Here is an 18550-nt window from a genome sequence, read left to right as displayed (position 1 = left end):
AGGGACAAGGTAAAACACAGTTCAAAACTTACATCAGCAAAATACATGACAAAGGGAGGGAGGTACATGAGACACATGCGCCACACACAATGCTGAGTTCACACAGAGATTAGGATTACCAATTCACTGTTAATCCCCCTCTCACAAAAAAAGAAATGCAGTAGAGTGCTATGGTGGAGAGGGTAAAACAGCACCGCAGTCACTTCGGTGCAGGGAGGTCACTTGCTCCACAACACATCGGGCAGGTGACTCGCACGGGCTCCCATGAGATGGCAAGTACCAGGACACCAGCTTTACAGATGGAAGCACTGCAATCTGGATAACATAAAGAACTCAAATTCACAGGACTCTGATCTAGATGGTCCATCTTCCAATCCTTTACGACAGCCACAAGTACTCCACTTTGTTAGACAAATTAATTTCAGGGTGAAACAAGTGATTACACAAAAACACACATGAAATAAACAAAAGCAGACTCTAACCCTCAGAATAGACTGTACATCTACTCCAAGTAAGCTAGCAAGTTCCCATGCTATATGTCACAGGCAAATGTGGGGAAGGTATAATAAATGTATAGGTATGTTATTTCTTTTGAACAAAAGTCTAAAATTGTCTTTGAGTAAGAACAGGAGACTCTTCTGCTCAACAAAGCAGAAGCTATCCACCTTCAGTCTTCTGAAGATAAGAGATAAATTCCTAAATCTCATGCAAGAGAAAGCCAAGAACTTTAGATGAATGTCAGCAGATCTGATGCACAAGACTCACTTGACGCTTGAACTGGAACAGTGGAAAGACTGCCATAGCACAGCAGTGAATGCAAGTAGGATTTCAGTTGGTGGCAACAGCGACTTCTGCATTAAGCAGAACATTTTATTTATTTCTTTGTCACGTGCAAATGTCATCAAATGACAATTCCAAAACAATCCACTCTCCATTACAGGTCCAAAAATTAACATGAGCTTAAATAACTTGTCAATCCTGTTCCTGTTGTCACCATCTCTTTGCAGAGCTGCTTCAATACACATAAAATAAAAGAGGGAGACTAAGAACTGCTGCATCATTTCTGTACATCTCAAAATCTTATGAAAGATAAACTGAGGATGGAGCCCAGGGAAAAAACACCCCACAAATCCCATGTGTGAAGTACTGCCAGACAGCTAGCATTTCAAAACAGCAGCAACACACTACAAGGTCCCAGGGGAGATATCACAGCATAGGCTGAAAAAGATCAAATGCTTCATTACATCAGTGAGAGTTTCTTTTCTGGTTTTTTTTTTTTTTGTTGTTGTTGCTGTTTGGTATTTTCCAAACATTCCACTGAGAAAAGTGCCACCAAGTCACAGTGAGGCTAAGGCTGGCCTTCCTGCTTCTTAAGACAGTTACAACTGTTGTTAAGACCCTTCAAAATACACAAAATCTGCATGCAGGTGCATGATACCTACCCAGATTGGGGGCACTCGCAGTCCTCTTGTTATTCTTAATCTTGAAAAAGCCTCGTCCAAATGAAGATCTGGCTTTACGGGTACCAAAACTGTCCTCGTCGCCTGTGCCACCATGAGAAGGGGACTTTGGAGGGAGAGTTGCAAAATTCTTACCTTCCACAGGAGGTTTAACCTGCTCAAGTTAGGTAAATAAAAGATTCAATATCAGGGAATTGCAAAAGGCCTTTTGAGAGAGACTGCAAAGTGACTGCTGACAGCTAATCTGTAGAGTCCCTCTCATTTGTTACTACAAGAAAACAGAATGCAAAAGCCGTAAAGGAAAACATAAACAAGACTCTCATTCAAGTACCTTCACGACCCAGGATTACCATCACTACCTTCTAAGAGTAACCTGTCTTCTTTAAGATGTTTCTCAGCTTCTGTAAGGATGGCTTACAGGTATGGAAAAGGTAAAAATACAGTCCTGGAAGGCTATGAACTTTTCTAGCTTTCCAGGGTTTCCGTCTCCCCCAACAGCAGCTGTAGGGGCAGTGGGAAGCAAAGAGAGAGACGAGACCCCCACAGTATACCCATTGTCTGCCAAGTGTCAGACAGCTCTTTTTGTCTATCACTGCTCTGCAGCTTCAGAATTAATGGATTAAACGACTATGTCCATTGCCAAAGCTGAGAGGAAAATAGGTATCAAGCAAGGAGTATAAATGCCAGGACAGCCATCCTACACACCAGTTAACCAAGCTAAAGCAGTAGTTTTAACCTTGCCAGTTGTTTCACTGTCTCTTTAAAAGAAGGAGGGAACAAACCCAATTACGATCCAAATACGACCCTTTGGCTTTTGCTGAATCGATACAGCATTCACCCTACAGGTGGTATCTGATGTACATCACCTCTGCTCAGGTCTTCCTATAGGCAATAATTGTTGCATGCAAACTACAGCCATACGGTACTGCAGGGTAACTGTTCTGCAATGAGTCTTTTTAGCAACAGAGTCTCTACTCACAGAAAACAATTTGGAAAGCCAAAGGCTTTTAAAGAGACACTAATCAAAGGTAATTACAGATTCAGTAAAATACTTAATGGTTAGCTTTGTTAATTACCTAGTGGTAGAACACACGGGGGAAACGCTAGCTTAGACGGCAACCTTATGCTCAAGCAGACTGAAAGATAATCCATGTTTGGGAAGACAAGAACGTGTGAGACACTCTAAGCCTGACACTCTAAGCCTGACACTGAAGTGATGATGACAACCATCATATTAGTCCTCGCTCTCTTGTCTGCAGGTCTGCTATTCCTCCTCTGGAACTGCATGCTGCAATTTCACGCAACTGAGCTTTTCAACACCCGCTCGCAGTCTGTGTTTCTCTGTGTACACGCATGAGCACGCACGCACACACACGTTACCTCTGTTGGCTTCTGTGCAGACTCTCTGTCCTGTTTGGGAAAGATTAAGACAGACATTTAAAAAGCCATGATTTACAGCCAAATCATTACTGAATTCATTACGGTTACTCAGAGTTAAATTCTGACTGGAATACCCTTCCCCACCTATTTTTTGTCCCCCCCAGATAAATCTCTCCAGAGCTGTATTTCACACAGGTTAATTCTTGCTTCCTTTGAGGTCAGTGAGCTGGCAAGAAAATATGGTTGCTTCGGTTTACTTTGTAAAGGATTAGCTGTGTACATAATTAGTGACATGCCATCTGTTAAAGCACTAATGGGCACAGCTGGCTGAGGGGACCCAAAGCAGGAATCAGACAGGGTAGAAGCCATGTAGATAAAACATCCACAACCTCCATACCTTGACGTCCAAAAAACAACCCCCTAACCCATGAACTCTAGCTCTCATCATCAAGTTCTGGTTACATTTTAAATCAACATTCCACCTGAGCTGTGAGGCACAGCTCAGCGGTTTGGGTCAGGGAACTCAGGAGCTTTTAATTTAGGCTGTCAAAAGAGAGTACAGGAATTACCCTGATTTGATGACATCGTTAGAGGCTAGCTGCTTTTGGTCACTTCAAAAGAGACCTAAACTGAAGCTATCACCAGACATACAAAGGCTCAGTGTTTTGTTCCTGAGCTCCTAAAACATACAGTCATCCCACACTGTATTTTATAATGCATTAATTACATGGTCTTCCAAAATTCTTCGCCTTAAACACAGGTAGGAAGTGGTAGTGGGAATTACTTTCTTCTTCTCTTAAATCAGAATAGCATATAAATGAAAAAAAACCCAAACCCACAACCCCAAAAACTCATTATTTGAGGAAAAACACAGCAAGACAGTCTCAAGGAAATGCCTCATGGAAGAAAAAAAAAAAAGCACCTGTGTTTTCTGTGTTTTCAGAGACAGAAGATTTTCACCTTTAATAACATCTGGACAATGTCACACATATGTGACCATTGCTAACACATGACATGAGGAGCCCTATGCTGACTCAGAATTTCTCAGAAGGCAGCAACCGGGCATCCACGGGGTCACTACCACAACAGAGACATCACCCCTGTTTCTAAGAGGATGGGAGAACATAACGAGACCAAACCAACCGCTTCAGATGTCTCTTTTCTCAAACTGCTCAGACTGCTGGACTTCTGCAGTGAAGAAGTTCTGAAACAATAACATAAAAGCCAAGCCAAGTTACTGGAATTGAATTTGCCAAGATAAACATATTCTCAGGAACATCTTTAAAGAAAGCATTATAATACGTGATGAGATATACTAAAAACAAAGACATTTTGAATTAAGGCAATCAATGCACTAATAAAAGCCCACGCAATTTCACGAGATACTGTAAGAACCTCTACATTGTAATTACTGCTGCTAATGCTTCAGTGACATGATGTCTACCTTTGGGTATTTCTGGCTTCTTATTTAATGTTGTATTTTCAGAAGCACAAGCAAAAGTTACACAGGCAAAGGAAGTGATATAAACAAAGCTATGAAAAACAGTATTTTTAGCAACAGGCTTCTGACTAATTTAATCCTTAAAGAAGCCAAGCATATTAAGTCAAGCATGTGCGCTTTAGCATTTTATCCGCAGTTCCATTTTCCATTTCAGATCAGGTATCTCCCAACTTATGGTGGGATTTACAATCTAGAATACTTAAGTCTGGTTAAAAGAAAGTTACCATTACAATTTCTCCTGCAACCAAGTACAAATTAAGAGTAACTTAACTGAATTTTACAAAGTTACCTATCTTTATACCAACATAAGGGGAGCAGAATTTGGCTTTGGGAATTCTCATGGCACTAAGTCACTTGAAATAAAAATAGCTGCTGAGCCTCACTTTGTGTACCAGACAAAACCTGTTGACTTAGGCTCCTTGCTAACAAATAGCTTTGACTCAGCTTTGAGTTCATAAACAGTCCCACTGATTTCCCTAGGCAAAATGGCTATAATTAAGAAATTAAAACTGTTTTCTCATTGGAGTCAGCTTTCTGCCACTATCAAAAGCAAAAAGCAAATCACATGTACATGTACTACAGAAAACTGTACACTTTGAAGTATATTGATGGTCTACAACCAAATCAGAGATGCTTCACAACTTAAAAAAAATTAACTGCATATGTGCACAGATAAAGCATTGGAAAATAACGACTGCAAAAACATATAGGACATCAGCAGAAAACTACCGCCACTAAATATCATCTTGTCTAGAATTAGTGGACATTATTTACACGTGTATGTAAAATATGTGTTGGGGGAGACTTCAAGTTGAGAATCACATATAAATATGTTTCCTAAACATTTTTTATTATGATACTTACACTGGACTATCACACAGCTGAGTTTCTGGGGAGGAACCCACTGATCTTCCTTCACTGTAAAACCAAAAAAAGATAGGAAAAAAGACAGACATTTGCGGATCCCATCCACATATCTTGCTGATACAGAAAACCTAGAGTCTCAGCCTGCTTTAATCCTGTTTTCACTTCAGCTGTTACGGTACTAACACATGGCAAATTTTCCCCTCTATGGTGCCAAGTCTTGTGAAAGATTAAGGACAAAGGTGAGCTCAAGAGCCCCAGGAAAGGCAACTGACATTGCAAGTTGATGACAATACTGCACTATTCACCTTATATAAAAGCAGAGGTTACAGCATGGGCAGGGCCTGCTGCAGCACCAAGTGGTGGAGGTCACTGGCTCTCGGTCAGTCACCACAGTGCATGACATTTTGCTGCAGGTTAGTGTTTTGACTGTTTTTTTCCATGACAGGACACAGAAGAAATCCCTGCTGGTGACGGTTAGAGCTGCAGGAGGCACAGCACAGCAGAAAGAAAGCAAAGCTGGTGATCAGGATAAGATGCTTTCTTTGACTGGAACTGGAAAAATCACACATCAATTTGTGCTTGCACAGATTTTCAGCATCAAGATCGATGACAGTTTTAAGCCAACAAGATTTCCTTGCCTTTGAATTCTTAGCATTTGATAACCATTTAGATAAAGCCAGGGATTTGGACCCAGAAAAAAACCCGCAGCACAGCCTTTGTCTAGCTGCAAGTGTGGTGCACTTTTCAGTACTCTGCAGTGCCAGTCCAGATCTGCAGGGGCCAGGTTTCCTCACTCAGGGAAGAAGGGTGGCAGGCTTAGAAATGCTGGAGGAAGCTGACGGACACTTGTCACCCAGGAGGCTGCCACGGGGTTCAAGCATGGGCGTCCCTGGGTGCCACAGCTCAGCCACAGCCCCAGGGTGCAGCCACACATCCCCACCCTGGCTTCCCTGGGGCATTGTGCCTGCACATCTCATCTGGCTTTCAAAATCTCAGGCAGGGCTCTCATAAAAGTGAATGAACAAATGTCTTTGCAGTTCATCACACCAAAGGACGGCAGCAAGGAGATCTCTTTCTCTGATCTTTTGAAATGCTGCTTGGGTTTCCTTCTGGGGCTCCATGAACAGCTCAAGTTTAGAGCTGGAGAGCCCTTTTGTTGCAGTTTTGGCAGTGCCTTACAGCAATCTTTACCAACTGTGGAAAATGTCTGAATGCAAATCACCAGGAATGCATTTGTGCTAGCACAGCCAACACTATCTCAGTCAGACCTAGATGATGTAAACCTAGATAAAAATGATTCTGTGTCCTTTGCTACATTAGATCAGTTTTTCTCTCCTTCTGTTCATTTCTTGTGAAGCAGCTGGTATAGAGTATGAGCGCTGCTACGAGCAACAGCAACCAAACTAATACTTAATGAAAAAGATTTAATCAATGCACTTCACAAACATAAGCTTCGTTTGCTATAGCTAGTCAGCTGAATACTAGCCTTGTTTAACTGACTTAATGACTTGACAATACAGTAACTGACAGACTATTACTCTCATTAAACGTCACAGAACACTGGAATTAAAATTGAAAAATACATGGAAACAATAATACCTCATTTCACTTGCAGGATCTAACTTAGGCTGTGTTTTCACTTTCTCTGCAACAGTTTCTGAGCTCTTGGATGTTGATGAGAAAGATGGGATCGAAATCTGTAAAATACTGGTATGGATCTGTAAGGAATTCTAAAAAGAATGAAGAATACATGTTAACACTGTTTTGAGCTGAAATTAAGCAGTCATAGGTGAAAAGAGTAACATAAATTATGAAAAGAAGGATCTGAAATTTAAGATTTCTTTCTATTGTAATACAATGATTTACTACTTGAAAGATGACACTGAAGATAAAACATGAATCATTGCACAAATAAGCTACAGCATAGACAAAAACCTCTCAAGTCTTTCAAAGCTGCCTGCTATCTCTACCACAGGTCCCATGAAGGGTAGTTCACTTTTCAGGTTTACTCCTGTCCTCAGCCAGTCAGGGAATACCAAAAAGCTGCTAAACATTGGATTTAATTTAGTTTTTCTTCATAGTCTGTTCATGCTGTTTAGTTAAGTAAGTCAAGTTCCCGCTCTGACTCAGAGCTTTAAGAGAAGAGTTCTATAGTTTTATTACTGGAAAATGTGATTGCAAAAATCAGAGACTAGACCACAACCTACCTATCATTTAACTGAATGGATGTAATGATGACTGCATCCTTTCAAATATGACAGGATGTATTAACTAAGTCCCAACACATTTACTTCAAGTTCCTGACAAATTAAATGCAGCTCCTAAAACAGCGTTGATATGAAAAGTCATTTCTATGTTTCATAGGAAAAGTAGTTTAGACCCATTCTCATGACAAATACAGCTATTTGCTGCCTCCTGATCCTGGTTGATGATTAAGAAAAATAAATTTAACTGAACTCAAATGAAATTCCTCAGCAGCTTTCACAAGAAAACTACATTCTCCAAAAGGATACAGGACATCACTAAAAACTGTGCAACGCAGAAAAATCCTTTCAGAAAATTGAGTTTTGGCATCTTGCAATATGAATTCAGCACATGCAATGTTTACAAGGAGTGATGGCATTAAATAAGGAAGAAGAAAAGATACCTCTTCATGAATATTCACATTAAACTCATCGTGGATTGGAGATGCTGTTACTGGGGTTGGGGACGGGCTTTTCTCTGGGTCAGTCAGGCTTGGTGTGTCCAATAAAACCGTGGAAACAGACCCTGAATTCAAGAAGTCTTCACTGTCACTTTCCTTGCCTGGAGGGACAGAAGATGGAAACTTGTTGGCTTTACTTCTGGATACATGATGTCCCCTGCTCCCATGCAAGGCACAGCCAGCATGCTCATTTATGAGCCGAAAAGGGAATAGGCTAGGATTTTTTAAATTTTTTTTATGACAGACTACAATAGAAGAAGGGGAGTCATTGCCAAATGTCGCTTCTGAATTCAACCCCCACAACATGGCAGGGTTTGAGCAGAGGGAGAACATACATCTGGCAGCAAAAAGCCCAGCAAATGCCCTCAGGGTGCTTAGTGGGATCAGTTTCAACAAGCTGAATAAACTGGAGTAGTTATTTCCTGTCCTGTGTTCTGGAATTTCATACTAAATGCTTCTCTTCCTTTATTCACTAGGGAAAGACCAGGGGGTCATGTCTGCTGAGACTTAAGATACCTTTATGATATCTTCAAACTACCCATAGGCAAAATGCAGCCCATTGCACAAGAGTCTAACACCAGCTTTTAAGTATTTGCAGACTGTCACAAATTGTGTTTCACTTAGGTAATGCCACAGCCCACACCAGCACCTGGCATCCTCTGCTCCCCACAAATAACTCGCTTCTGAGCTGCCTCAGTACTACCAAAAGGCTTGGATATCCACACTTGTCATGGGTACCTGAGTACTGACACTGACAAGAAAAAATTAAAGGCAACTCATACTTTCTACAAAGTGAGCAGAAACCTAGCACTCATTGCCAAAGACATGATGCAAATACAAGCCAAAGTCTGTTCACAGCAAAAACCTCTCTTGCCCGTTTTTCATTCCCTGAAATCTCTGTCTATGCTCCATGAACTGACCACAAAGCACAGCTCCCAGAGACCTGAGGTCTGTTTTAACATCCCGTCTTTGAAGGCACAGCACTACATGGAAGAGCAATACCTATTCAAGAAATATTGCATGGTGTCACAGCCCCCATCAACACCCTTCCTCTTCCTTCATGGATAACGTGCTTTGCCAGCCTTGCAGATTGAAAACATGCAGCTGTGTCCTTAATGCACAGTTTCAAGGAAGGAAAAGACCCTACATACCAAGATCCAAAGCACACAGAGTTTTCAGCCCAGCACGCTCTGGTGCGTGCCAGCTCCTATCCTGGCTTACATCCATGGCACCGGACTAAAGAGAAGCTGCTTCCAGAACCCACCGCTGCGCCTGCCTCGGGTCTGCAGTGGCTGTGGGGGTGCAGGACAGACAGCTGGAGACCATGGTTGAGGGCTTTCATGGAGCCCTGCAGATCAGCTGGCCCCCTCAGGAGCAAAGGTCTGGATCTCCTTGCTGCAGTCACGGCCTCTTAAAACCCAAGCAGAAGCAAAGAGGGGCACCAGGAGCCTCTCTTTTCCCTGGGTCTTAGCTCGAGTCTCAGCAGCATGTCCAGATGGGGCTCTGCCCTCCACTTTTCCTGCCCTGGCTCATGACAGCAGACCCAAGAGCCCAAACATAAATCCACCCACCACAAAAATCCGTATTTTGCCTCCTCACTCATTTCTGGCTATTGACGATCTTCATTCACTCTTTGAAAGCATCTCTGGGGGCTCCTACATCCCTCTCCTAGGAAGGTCATTCACCTCCAACATTTGGATGGCATACACAAGCCACAAGCCCTTGTCTGTCCTAATAACAGCTCAGGCAATGGACCAGGGTCAGTTCAAGGCCTCGGGAAAGGCGGGTTGGCCTTCTCTGGCCTTCAGAGGACTCCATGACAAGGGAGGTTTCCATAAGGTGGTAATACAACGCTGTGGTGCAGACTATTAAGTTGCACATATTATAGGCACATAGATTATCACAATGCTAATGTGTTAAAAACTTTGGGGACAGGTCTTTCAGAGGACAATGACCTATAAAATGCAACTTGAGTGATGAAAGAACAGGATGATGCAGGGAAACATCCCACCAGGCCAGGGTTACTGCTGTAAAGGGAGGTGCTCATTTTCTAACACCTGAGTGTTTTCATCTGAAACCCCAGAACCATTTCAGTGTTATGTTCTATGTGCGTTTCTTTTGATTTTCTTTTAAGGGAGGAAGGAGAGAGACAGGGTATTCAATACAATCACATCAAACTGATGACCACCTCAACATTTATCATCTTTGGGGGTCAGAAGCTCCTGGATCTGGAAACTTTCACCAGCCTTGGAACACATGGAATGGACCGTTATATGTTACAGTATATATTATAGCTACCATTTCAGGCACACAGTTAAGCTCATTATCTGGTGGCAGAGAAGGCTTTTTTTTTTTTTTTTGGGGGGGTGTGTGTGACAAAAGACTGGTAGCAAAAGCAAGCCTGCCCCCCTACTGTGTTAAGGAAGAAGAACTCTTCCATAGCTGCTGCATGTGGTATTTGCGAAGGCTTCATTATATGCCAAAGATGTGGCGTGTCATCACAACACAGTCCTGGCAGCACACCCACTTTGCTACAGACACTTTTGCAGCTCTCAGGCATTGCTCTTACAGCGTGTGCAGCTGCCGGGGCGGTGCTGGTTTGGCTTGCAGGAACGTGCTTGCTCAGGCACTGCTCTGCTCAGCTACCAAGCCCTCCCCAGGAATACACGCAGGAGAAGGGAACAGCAATTTTTAGCAGTTAATGTAGTTGCCAGCCCTGAAAGGCATTTCAGAAGGCTGTGGAAAGAGCCTGAGAGCTTATCATACCCAAAATAATTTTACAAGGGGGAAATAAACAATGTGACAATAATAGTTACCACTACCAGATGATAAATGGGATAGCACCCAAACATGCAGCTGCCTGGACAAAAAAGGCAATTTACCAGTTCACACCAGTTAGAAGAACTGGCTTTTACTCTACCCAAGAGGTGATTCCATATTAAGTCTGAGTTGATATAACACTACCACAATGCACCTAGACTTTCAATGCAAGTAGGGTTGGGTTTTTTTGATTGTACAATACCTTTTTTACCTTGAGCCAGTATCACCATGTCTTGAACTTTCTTGTACCTATTCAGAGATTGCCGAAGCTCTTCTATCTTCCGATCCTAAAACAAAGCAAAGTTGTGACTGTGCTTCTTCCTTCAGTGAATCAAGAATAAGAACTACAAAGACTAGATAATCTTCAGTTTAATCGGTTATGAGACTAAAAGAAATGGGAAGTCTGGATGGGAGCGGACCCAGAACTCTGAGAGGCTTTGAAATATCAAAACTTGTATTTAGCAAAAACTAGCATCTGGTTAATCACCAGAACTGTTCCAGTATTGAAAGTCAATTTCAGGTCCCTTGTTAAGTCAAAGGTAGAGTATAACAAATTTGCCACGTACAAAGAAAGCAGTAATCAAAGGATTTAGGGCTTTGGCGATCAAAAGGAAACATCCTACAAAGTGCACATGCATATGAATGCACAAAAACATACATGAAAACAATGAGTATTTTACAGAAAGCCCTTTTGGAAACACAGTTTGTGATATCTCATGGGACTTGTATGAAGCTCTTTACATTTTCAGATCATGGTGTGAATTGCAGTCACACTAAACTGAATGACACAACAGTGTAAGGACTCTGTGTATACACAACAGAGCTCATAAATGCTCAGTTATAGCTCCTTAAAGGTACCGCAGTGCTTCTCACAATAGTGAATCACTGATTCTTTCAAATTTGATTTTTTAATTGCATTGTGACAAGTTCATATATACAGATTTTCTTAGAGATTTAACTCAACCTGATGAATGACTACTGAAAAAATAATGACTTTGCTACCTTCTCTTCATTTGCTGCCATTAGAGATTCTACCGCCTTCTTCATTTTCTGTACCTCTATATCTAAAAACACAATACAGTTCTCCAAGTCAATTTAAATAAGACAGTGTAAGGAAATAAAAAAACCCAAACAAACAAACACAAAAAACCTAGAAGCAACTTGGTAATATCTGTCTTTTAATTTGTAAATTTACTTTCAAAACATAAGCCACTTAAATTCTATTTTAGATGGAAATATATAGAAAAAAAAACCCCTTTTTCTTAAAAACATTTTTTCTGACATTTTTATCAACGAAACGATGAAATTCAGGAAATTTCCTCACCCACCCCTCCCTAGTCTTAGGACAATGGAAAAGTCAAGAGTAAAATTACTGCTTGACTTTCAGTATCTGCATCTTTCAAATAACTGCAAAACAAAAAGTCCAAAATACAAAATACGGCATTTGGAGTGCAATAAAACTCATCCTCAGTACAACAGTCAACAAACACCCCAAATGGCATCTCAAAACCCCACTATACAAAGCAATAGGATTAATGGATATGATGAAGAAAGCACTGTGCAGTGATGCTTAGTCTTAATTCAGTACGGATGCAGAAATGAGGACAGCACAATGGAATGATACAAGTATTTGCTGTGATGAGCAGTCATGCTGGGATATATACTGTAGTTCAGACTTGGAAAAGGTCCCTAATACAGATGACAGTGTTCTGCACTTCATCTATAATCCTTACTTACAACAAAGTATAAATACATGCAAACATATATGTTCTAACAAGGTTAGATACTGCAGGTGTTCTGGACTAGAAATTAAAAAAGAATTGAAATAATATTAAATTTTGCTAAAAATCTTCCTTGCATAAATGAAGTGAACTTTAGATTTCATTACAGACACAGGCAGGTGGCCGAATTCACAGGCAAGCAAGCATTTTACCTTGGTTTTAACTTCCTAAAATTTCTTGGAAAACAAACAAGAGTGGGAGGAACATTTTCCTCCTTGATGAAATGCAAGAAGAAAACAAGCCGCCTGGCTTTCTAGATGAAAGACACACTGGGCTAAAAGAGCAGCTGATCCAGTTCCAAAGATTTTCACTCCATTATGCTAACTGAAAATCTGGTTTACTGGATTGTTGACTGCATTTCATTGAGAGGCAACTGTTTTTTGAGTCTCCATGAGACCACATCTTTCTTTGCCCATCAGCTTTTCTTCAGAAAACTTTGGATTTAAAGTGTGATATATCCACTCTTATTCTCACACTTTACTGTAAGTGTAACTAAGGGTTATAGATGATACAACCTCACAATGTTTGTTAAAGCAGTTTTGCAAACACATGCAGAAAGCTGTTCTGGAAAGCACTTCTGAAATGCAAATGCTTGCGGAAAGACACCAGAAACCTTACTTTTATCTTTGAGCTTCTTTTTACAATTTTCATCTGTGCAGGAAAATCCATTGGATTTGAAATTAGCATAAAGGTTATGACATTAAATAACTTTTAAGACAATACAGATACTTAAGGAAGTCAACTATTCCTCATGTATCATTGCAGAGGCAAGCAGTTCAGCGTTTCAACCTGCACTCCCGTGGTGCTAACGTTCCTAAAGGCACAAAATAGAGTCTCTCTGCTCTTATACACAACTACCTGTCTCAAGAATATATTTTTCAACTTGTAAGGTCTCAGAAAAGGCTTATGCCAATAGAGTACTCTCAAGCTAACACTTTACTGGCAAAAGCCAGCTAAGTGATACCGTATACATATTTGTTCAGAAAGCACAATTCAGCTAATGGGGCAGATCACCTGTGTTAGCTACAAACATCATTATTTAATATTAGTCCAAGGCAGAAAAAACATGGTTCATCACGGCAGAAGATCTCGTGCTGAGCTATACTGAAAACTAAAGCTGAAAAGCAGCATAATGGGAGTTCAACGTACACAGCAGCCCCCAAGAAGCCCCATTTAAGCAGTCATAAATGCAATAAAGTCAGACATTGTTCACATTTAAATGGTAAAAAAAAAAAGGAAAAAGAATCACAGTTCAATGTGGCTACTTTTAGTGATCTTATGCAGTGGTTTTGAAAACAGAACATTTTATTAAATAAAATGTTACAATCAACACAGAGCATTTTCCTCCTTGGGTCAGGGGAGGAGACTAACTGATCTCTTGTGGCTTTATTTTTCTAGAAAACATACTTTAACAGCACAATCTTAAAATCAGCAATAACTATCAGTGAGATATATTCAGAAGTGAAATTGCAGTAGGATGTAAATCTGTTGAAAAATTTTTTGAGGCCTTAAAGAAAAATTTCTGTTTTTAAATAAGTTCCCGAATTAAGTTTCTCCCAAATAAATACTGATTTTGTTTCTTCTTTGCAAGCAAATAAAAGTTATCTGACACGTAAAATTTCTATGCTAATTAAAGCTTAATTAGGATTTAGACTTGACTAGTGCACAAATCCAGAACCAGTCTTCGATTTCACCTATTTATGGCTGAGTCCACACTGAAGATTACCAGTACACATCATACTTTGGTCTGTAGTTCAGCTTTTCCCCTTCCTTACCAGTAACGGGTGTACAAGCAACACCCAGCCCACGTAGAAAGTTTCCTTATCAATATAATCTTTTGGGGGAACTTGTTGAAATTAGTTTAAGGATTTCTTTACCAGTATGAACTGCATCCTTTGAGGCACTAGGCAAACCATGTAAAGAGCTAACTAGGGATTACTTAGGCTAATTTAAAGTTGATCAAGAACTTGCTGTGACAGTAGGTTCAGCAGTTGCATCGTGAACACCAACTAACTATATTCAAAGAAGTAAACACAAAGGCAGAAAGTATATGAAAATTGAGGCTTTTATCTGTTATTGCAAACATGACCTCGGATGAGGTGACCTCGGAGGACATGGTAACAGAGCCTCCCTTCTTCTTACCTCTGTCCAGTATTTCAATTCCTTCTCCTTTCAGCTTGCAAACCAATTTTTCTTGTAATCTTTTTACCTCAGCTTCCTTCTGCTCTAGTTTGTCTTTCAAAGCTGCTAGCTCATCCTGTAATACACACAGAATCACTCAGTGAAAGCTTCCACACTCATCTGAGACGTTTCCAAAATTCCCTCCTATGAAGCATGGCGGACAAGTCCTCAGCCAGTGAAGACCACCAAGGGCCCCCTGACATTTATACTGGCTGAGGGTACACCCACCAAACTGAGTCTGAACATCACAACAGACCGTGGAGTCCACAAGGGGACAAAACCAGGGAGCCTACGGTCCGAAAATGTTGGCCTCATATATAATTGAGAAGAGATTTTACATCTAAATTTAAGTAAAGCAAAAGTAGTTTTCTTATTTATTTAGCCTTGCAGAGACAGAGAAAGTGCAGGTGATGAGGCTGAATGTTAAAATTTACATACACTTATTTTGGTATTTATAGGGCATTTTGCATGTTCAAAGGTGGACAATTATGGAACCGTGCTTACACCAGGCTGAGGACAGTTTCAGAAATAACCACTGATTCTATGAAAGAAAAATAATCACAACACCATCAAGCACATAAACACATACTGGAAAGCAGTTCAGATGAAAATGTGGTACCTCTGCCACAGTTTGGGTTTGCTGATCAAGCATTAGGAAAGGAAACTTAGAGCTGAGATTCACGGGAATAAGACAGATGGTGTTTGGGGGAGTTGGGGTGTATTAGATAAATGCTAGCAAATTTTAACTTAGATCTAACCATCTGCACTAGCAAGTGGCTGGCACAGATCCATGCACTTAACTTTTTAAAATCTGAGTCAAATCCTACCCAGTTTAGTAACATGTTTCTTTGATGTCCGAGGATATCTTGTGCAACAGCATCATCAAGACAGGACCCTCAGTGCAAATGTACCCAACACTGAAAATTTAATTTGTTCAGTTTGTAAACAAAACAAAACAAGGCAAGACTCACAATTTTGGCATTTACAGCTTCTAACTGAAGTTTTAAATCCTGAAAGGAATAAACCAAACTAGAATACTGTGGCTTAAGTATATTCCTGAGCTTCCCTCAAAAGATCTGTTGCAAATATACAGTGATGTCTGTGACCCAAACTATGGCCCAGACTACAGGATGTCTCAAATTGGTTCCCGTTTGCTCTAAAGCAATATTAAAAAAATAGATCAATCTTAAAATTGTCAGTAAATCAAAGCTTCTTCCAGAACAATGGTTAGGCAATACAGTCCTCCAGTGCTCCAACTTTAATTTTGATGGGATTTCTGTGAGACTCATGCTTCTCCAAAACAAGAACACCTCTTGGTCACTAGAGAAGCTGCTGTTGTATCCCTGTGCAACTAGAGCTGCATGTGGTTGTTGATACATATTTCTTCCCCGAATTAGAAACACACTGTAAACTTACATGGTAGAGGGGACAGTATAAAACGATCACTATTTTCTAGCTAGTTTTTATGAATAAGATTTTTCCAAAAAGGTGAGAAAATGTTCTGTTTGAATAACGGATGTAACCTACAGAAGAGGCGATCTTTCCTTGGAAGGGGAATGATTTAATCCAAGTTTAATTCCATTATGTGTAACCTATGCAAAGCCCACAACACCAAAACCCTCTCCCATCCAATATAAAAGCTGTTTACAAGGAATATCTGCATAAGGAGCTTTCCACATCTAATGGGAAAGGGCACACTGCATATCAACACACAGCAATTAATGAAGAACAGAGCATGACAGCACGATGCAAGACAGACTGTAAAATGGTGGAACATGAAGGATTCAAAACAGACCCAATGTTACCCAGAAACTACTACACCTTTAGCATCTGGCTTTTTTGCTCCATCCGTTGCTTTTCATACTGCATCTGACCCACCTTGATTTTCATACTAGAAAGTTTGGCCATTAAAGACTGGTAACAGAGACAGAGGAGTGAGAGAAAACTAAAGATAGAAAAGAGACAAGGCTAAATGGCAAAGCGAAGTTAGACACTTACAGAAACAGGCTGCTAGAATTACTTTGGTGAATGCTTTCTCATCAGAAGTGGCTGATTTTTAGCACATTTAGGAAAAAACAAATGCTTAGCTTTGGTCTCACCTATGGCAAATGCCTTACGTACTGCAACTGGTGTTTCTTGACACATATGTGAAACAAGGGTGTAAACTGGTAATAAATTTACTGTTAACAGCCAGCTGCATGGTAAGTTATCCTTCATAAAAAACAATGTCCAGATCCGAAAAACACAGCTCGACATTTGGAAATAACCCGTGTTGCTGAGTACCATGAAACTCCTGGGCCTGAGCGTGCTCAGGATTTTGCAGGGTGCAGGCAAGGACTGGGGAAAAGGCAGCGAACTTCTAAAGCCTGACTTACACCCATCTCTGCTTCTTCCCCCTCAGCCTTCACTTACTTTGGTTGTTTTCAGTTTTTTCTCATACTGGAGTCTTTCATTGTCCATTTCTCCCACTCTCAACCGCAATTCATTTATTTCCTGGATCAAATCCTGAGTGAGGGAAAAAACAAGACCAGAAACAACAAAGAAATTCAGTAAACAAAACAGAATAATTGCTACCCATTGATAGGACCATGAAAACATAGCAGCAATAAAAGTCGCTCCATACACAAACACACACCATCCACATTCATAGCTAAGTCAGGCAATTCAGAGCTTCCTAGGTATGCAGGGACTGTATTTCTCAGTTTCTGCATTAATGCACTGAATGCAAGAGGGCAGAGGAAAAAGGAGACATAAATTGAAGTTGTGTCCCCTGTGTTGAGGGCCAAGAAAGGCCTCCTGCCTCTCTGGCTGCTCACCTGCTTGGATGTCTGCTGCTATGGGCAGGTAATGGAAAACGGTGGCAGCTGTCCTTCAATACACAGCAGCCACATCCTCCCCTCCCCTCACACCTCAGGCTCACCAGCTGTCACCTGCCTTTTCAGAAGATGAAGCCATTACAGCGTAAATACACATTTCCACCACTCAGATGAACCCCTCTCTACCTGACGGCTGAATGGCAGAGCCATCCACTGGTTTCCACAAGCACAAAGGCCTATGTGCTTAAGCATCAATGGCACCACTACATCCGAGCTTTGCAAATTCAACCTGGTTTGGAAGAAACTCGGAGCCTGCACCAAGTCACATCTGAGCTATTCAGGAGAATGGCTCGACCTCCTGGCCATCCTCTTGGAAAGACCTACTAGGTCTGGAGGTCAGCCCTGAGTGCCACCAGCTCTACAGCTCCCTTCCTGCAGTGGTGAAACAAACTCTGAGTTGCACTGCCCCACCAAGGTGCAAGGCACTCTTTCTCCAAACCTCCCCATTGCCAACATGGCAAAATGGGATCTTAAGTGGCCAGCTGCAGACCTGCAGGAAGCCTGCGGAACAGCCAGGACAAAGTATCCTTCTATATAAGAGATAACAAACCACAGCTTATTGGGAAAACGATTTTCCTGCTCAGCAAGGGAACACATCATCAGAAAGGTGTCTCTTTCATGCAATTCAAAGTTGTCCAGCAAGCTTCTGTGTTGTGACCTTTAGTTGATGTATGGACACCAGACCAGTGTTATGTTTGTGTGAAAAAAGAAAAAAAAAAAAAAAAAGAAAAAGAAAAAAAAAAAGAAAAAGAAAAAAAAAAGAAAAAGAAAAAAAAGAAAAAGAAAAAAAAGAAAAAGAAAAAAAAAAGCAGTTTCTCAGCAGCTACTGTAACACTGTATCACCAGGAAATGCTTCAAAGGAGGAGATAAGCTCTTCGTGCACCCTAGAAAACACAGCAGACTGGAACCACAGCACAAGGGCTGTTAAACTACCAAGAAGATCGTACAGTACTTAGGTCTCGTCTTTCTGCATGGTAAGG

General features: G+C 40.9%; 1 protein-coding gene across 7 annotated transcripts in view; it reads right to left on the bottom strand.

Moving 5' to 3' along the window:
* Positions 1-18550, bottom strand: part of PPFIBP1 (PPFIA binding protein 1) — a 119624-nt gene that overhangs the window by 16776 nt on the left and 84298 nt on the right. For 2 of the 7 annotated variants that reach the window (XM_056339132.1, XM_056339135.1), the window contains exons 8-18: positions 17107-17199; positions 14656-14770; positions 13132-13164; positions 11735-11796; positions 10935-11019; positions 7856-8013; positions 6808-6938; positions 5206-5259; positions 3984-4044; positions 2841-2870; positions 1443-1614 (exon numbers count right to left, since the gene is read on the bottom strand). In XM_056339132.1, coding sequence (XP_056195107.1) covers positions 1443-1614; positions 2841-2870; positions 3984-4044; positions 5206-5259; positions 6808-6938; positions 7856-8013; positions 10935-11019; positions 11735-11796; positions 13132-13164; positions 14656-14770; positions 17107-17199 — 994 coding nt within the window. The remainder of the gene's footprint in view (positions 1-1442; positions 1615-2840; positions 2871-3983; positions 4045-5205; positions 5260-6807; positions 6939-7855; positions 8014-10934; positions 11020-11734; positions 11797-13131; positions 13165-14655; positions 14771-17106; positions 17200-18550) is intronic. The other 5 variants (XM_056339137.1, XM_056339139.1, XM_056339136.1 and 2 more) reach the window with 3 other exon arrangements.

The sequence above is a fragment of the Falco biarmicus genome, chromosome 5, assembly GCF_023638135.1.
Source record: "Falco biarmicus isolate bFalBia1 chromosome 5, bFalBia1.pri, whole genome shotgun sequence".
Taxonomy (NCBI): Eukaryota; Metazoa; Chordata; class Aves; order Falconiformes; family Falconidae; genus Falco; species Falco biarmicus.
This window is presented reverse-complemented; position numbering and strand designations above follow the sequence as displayed.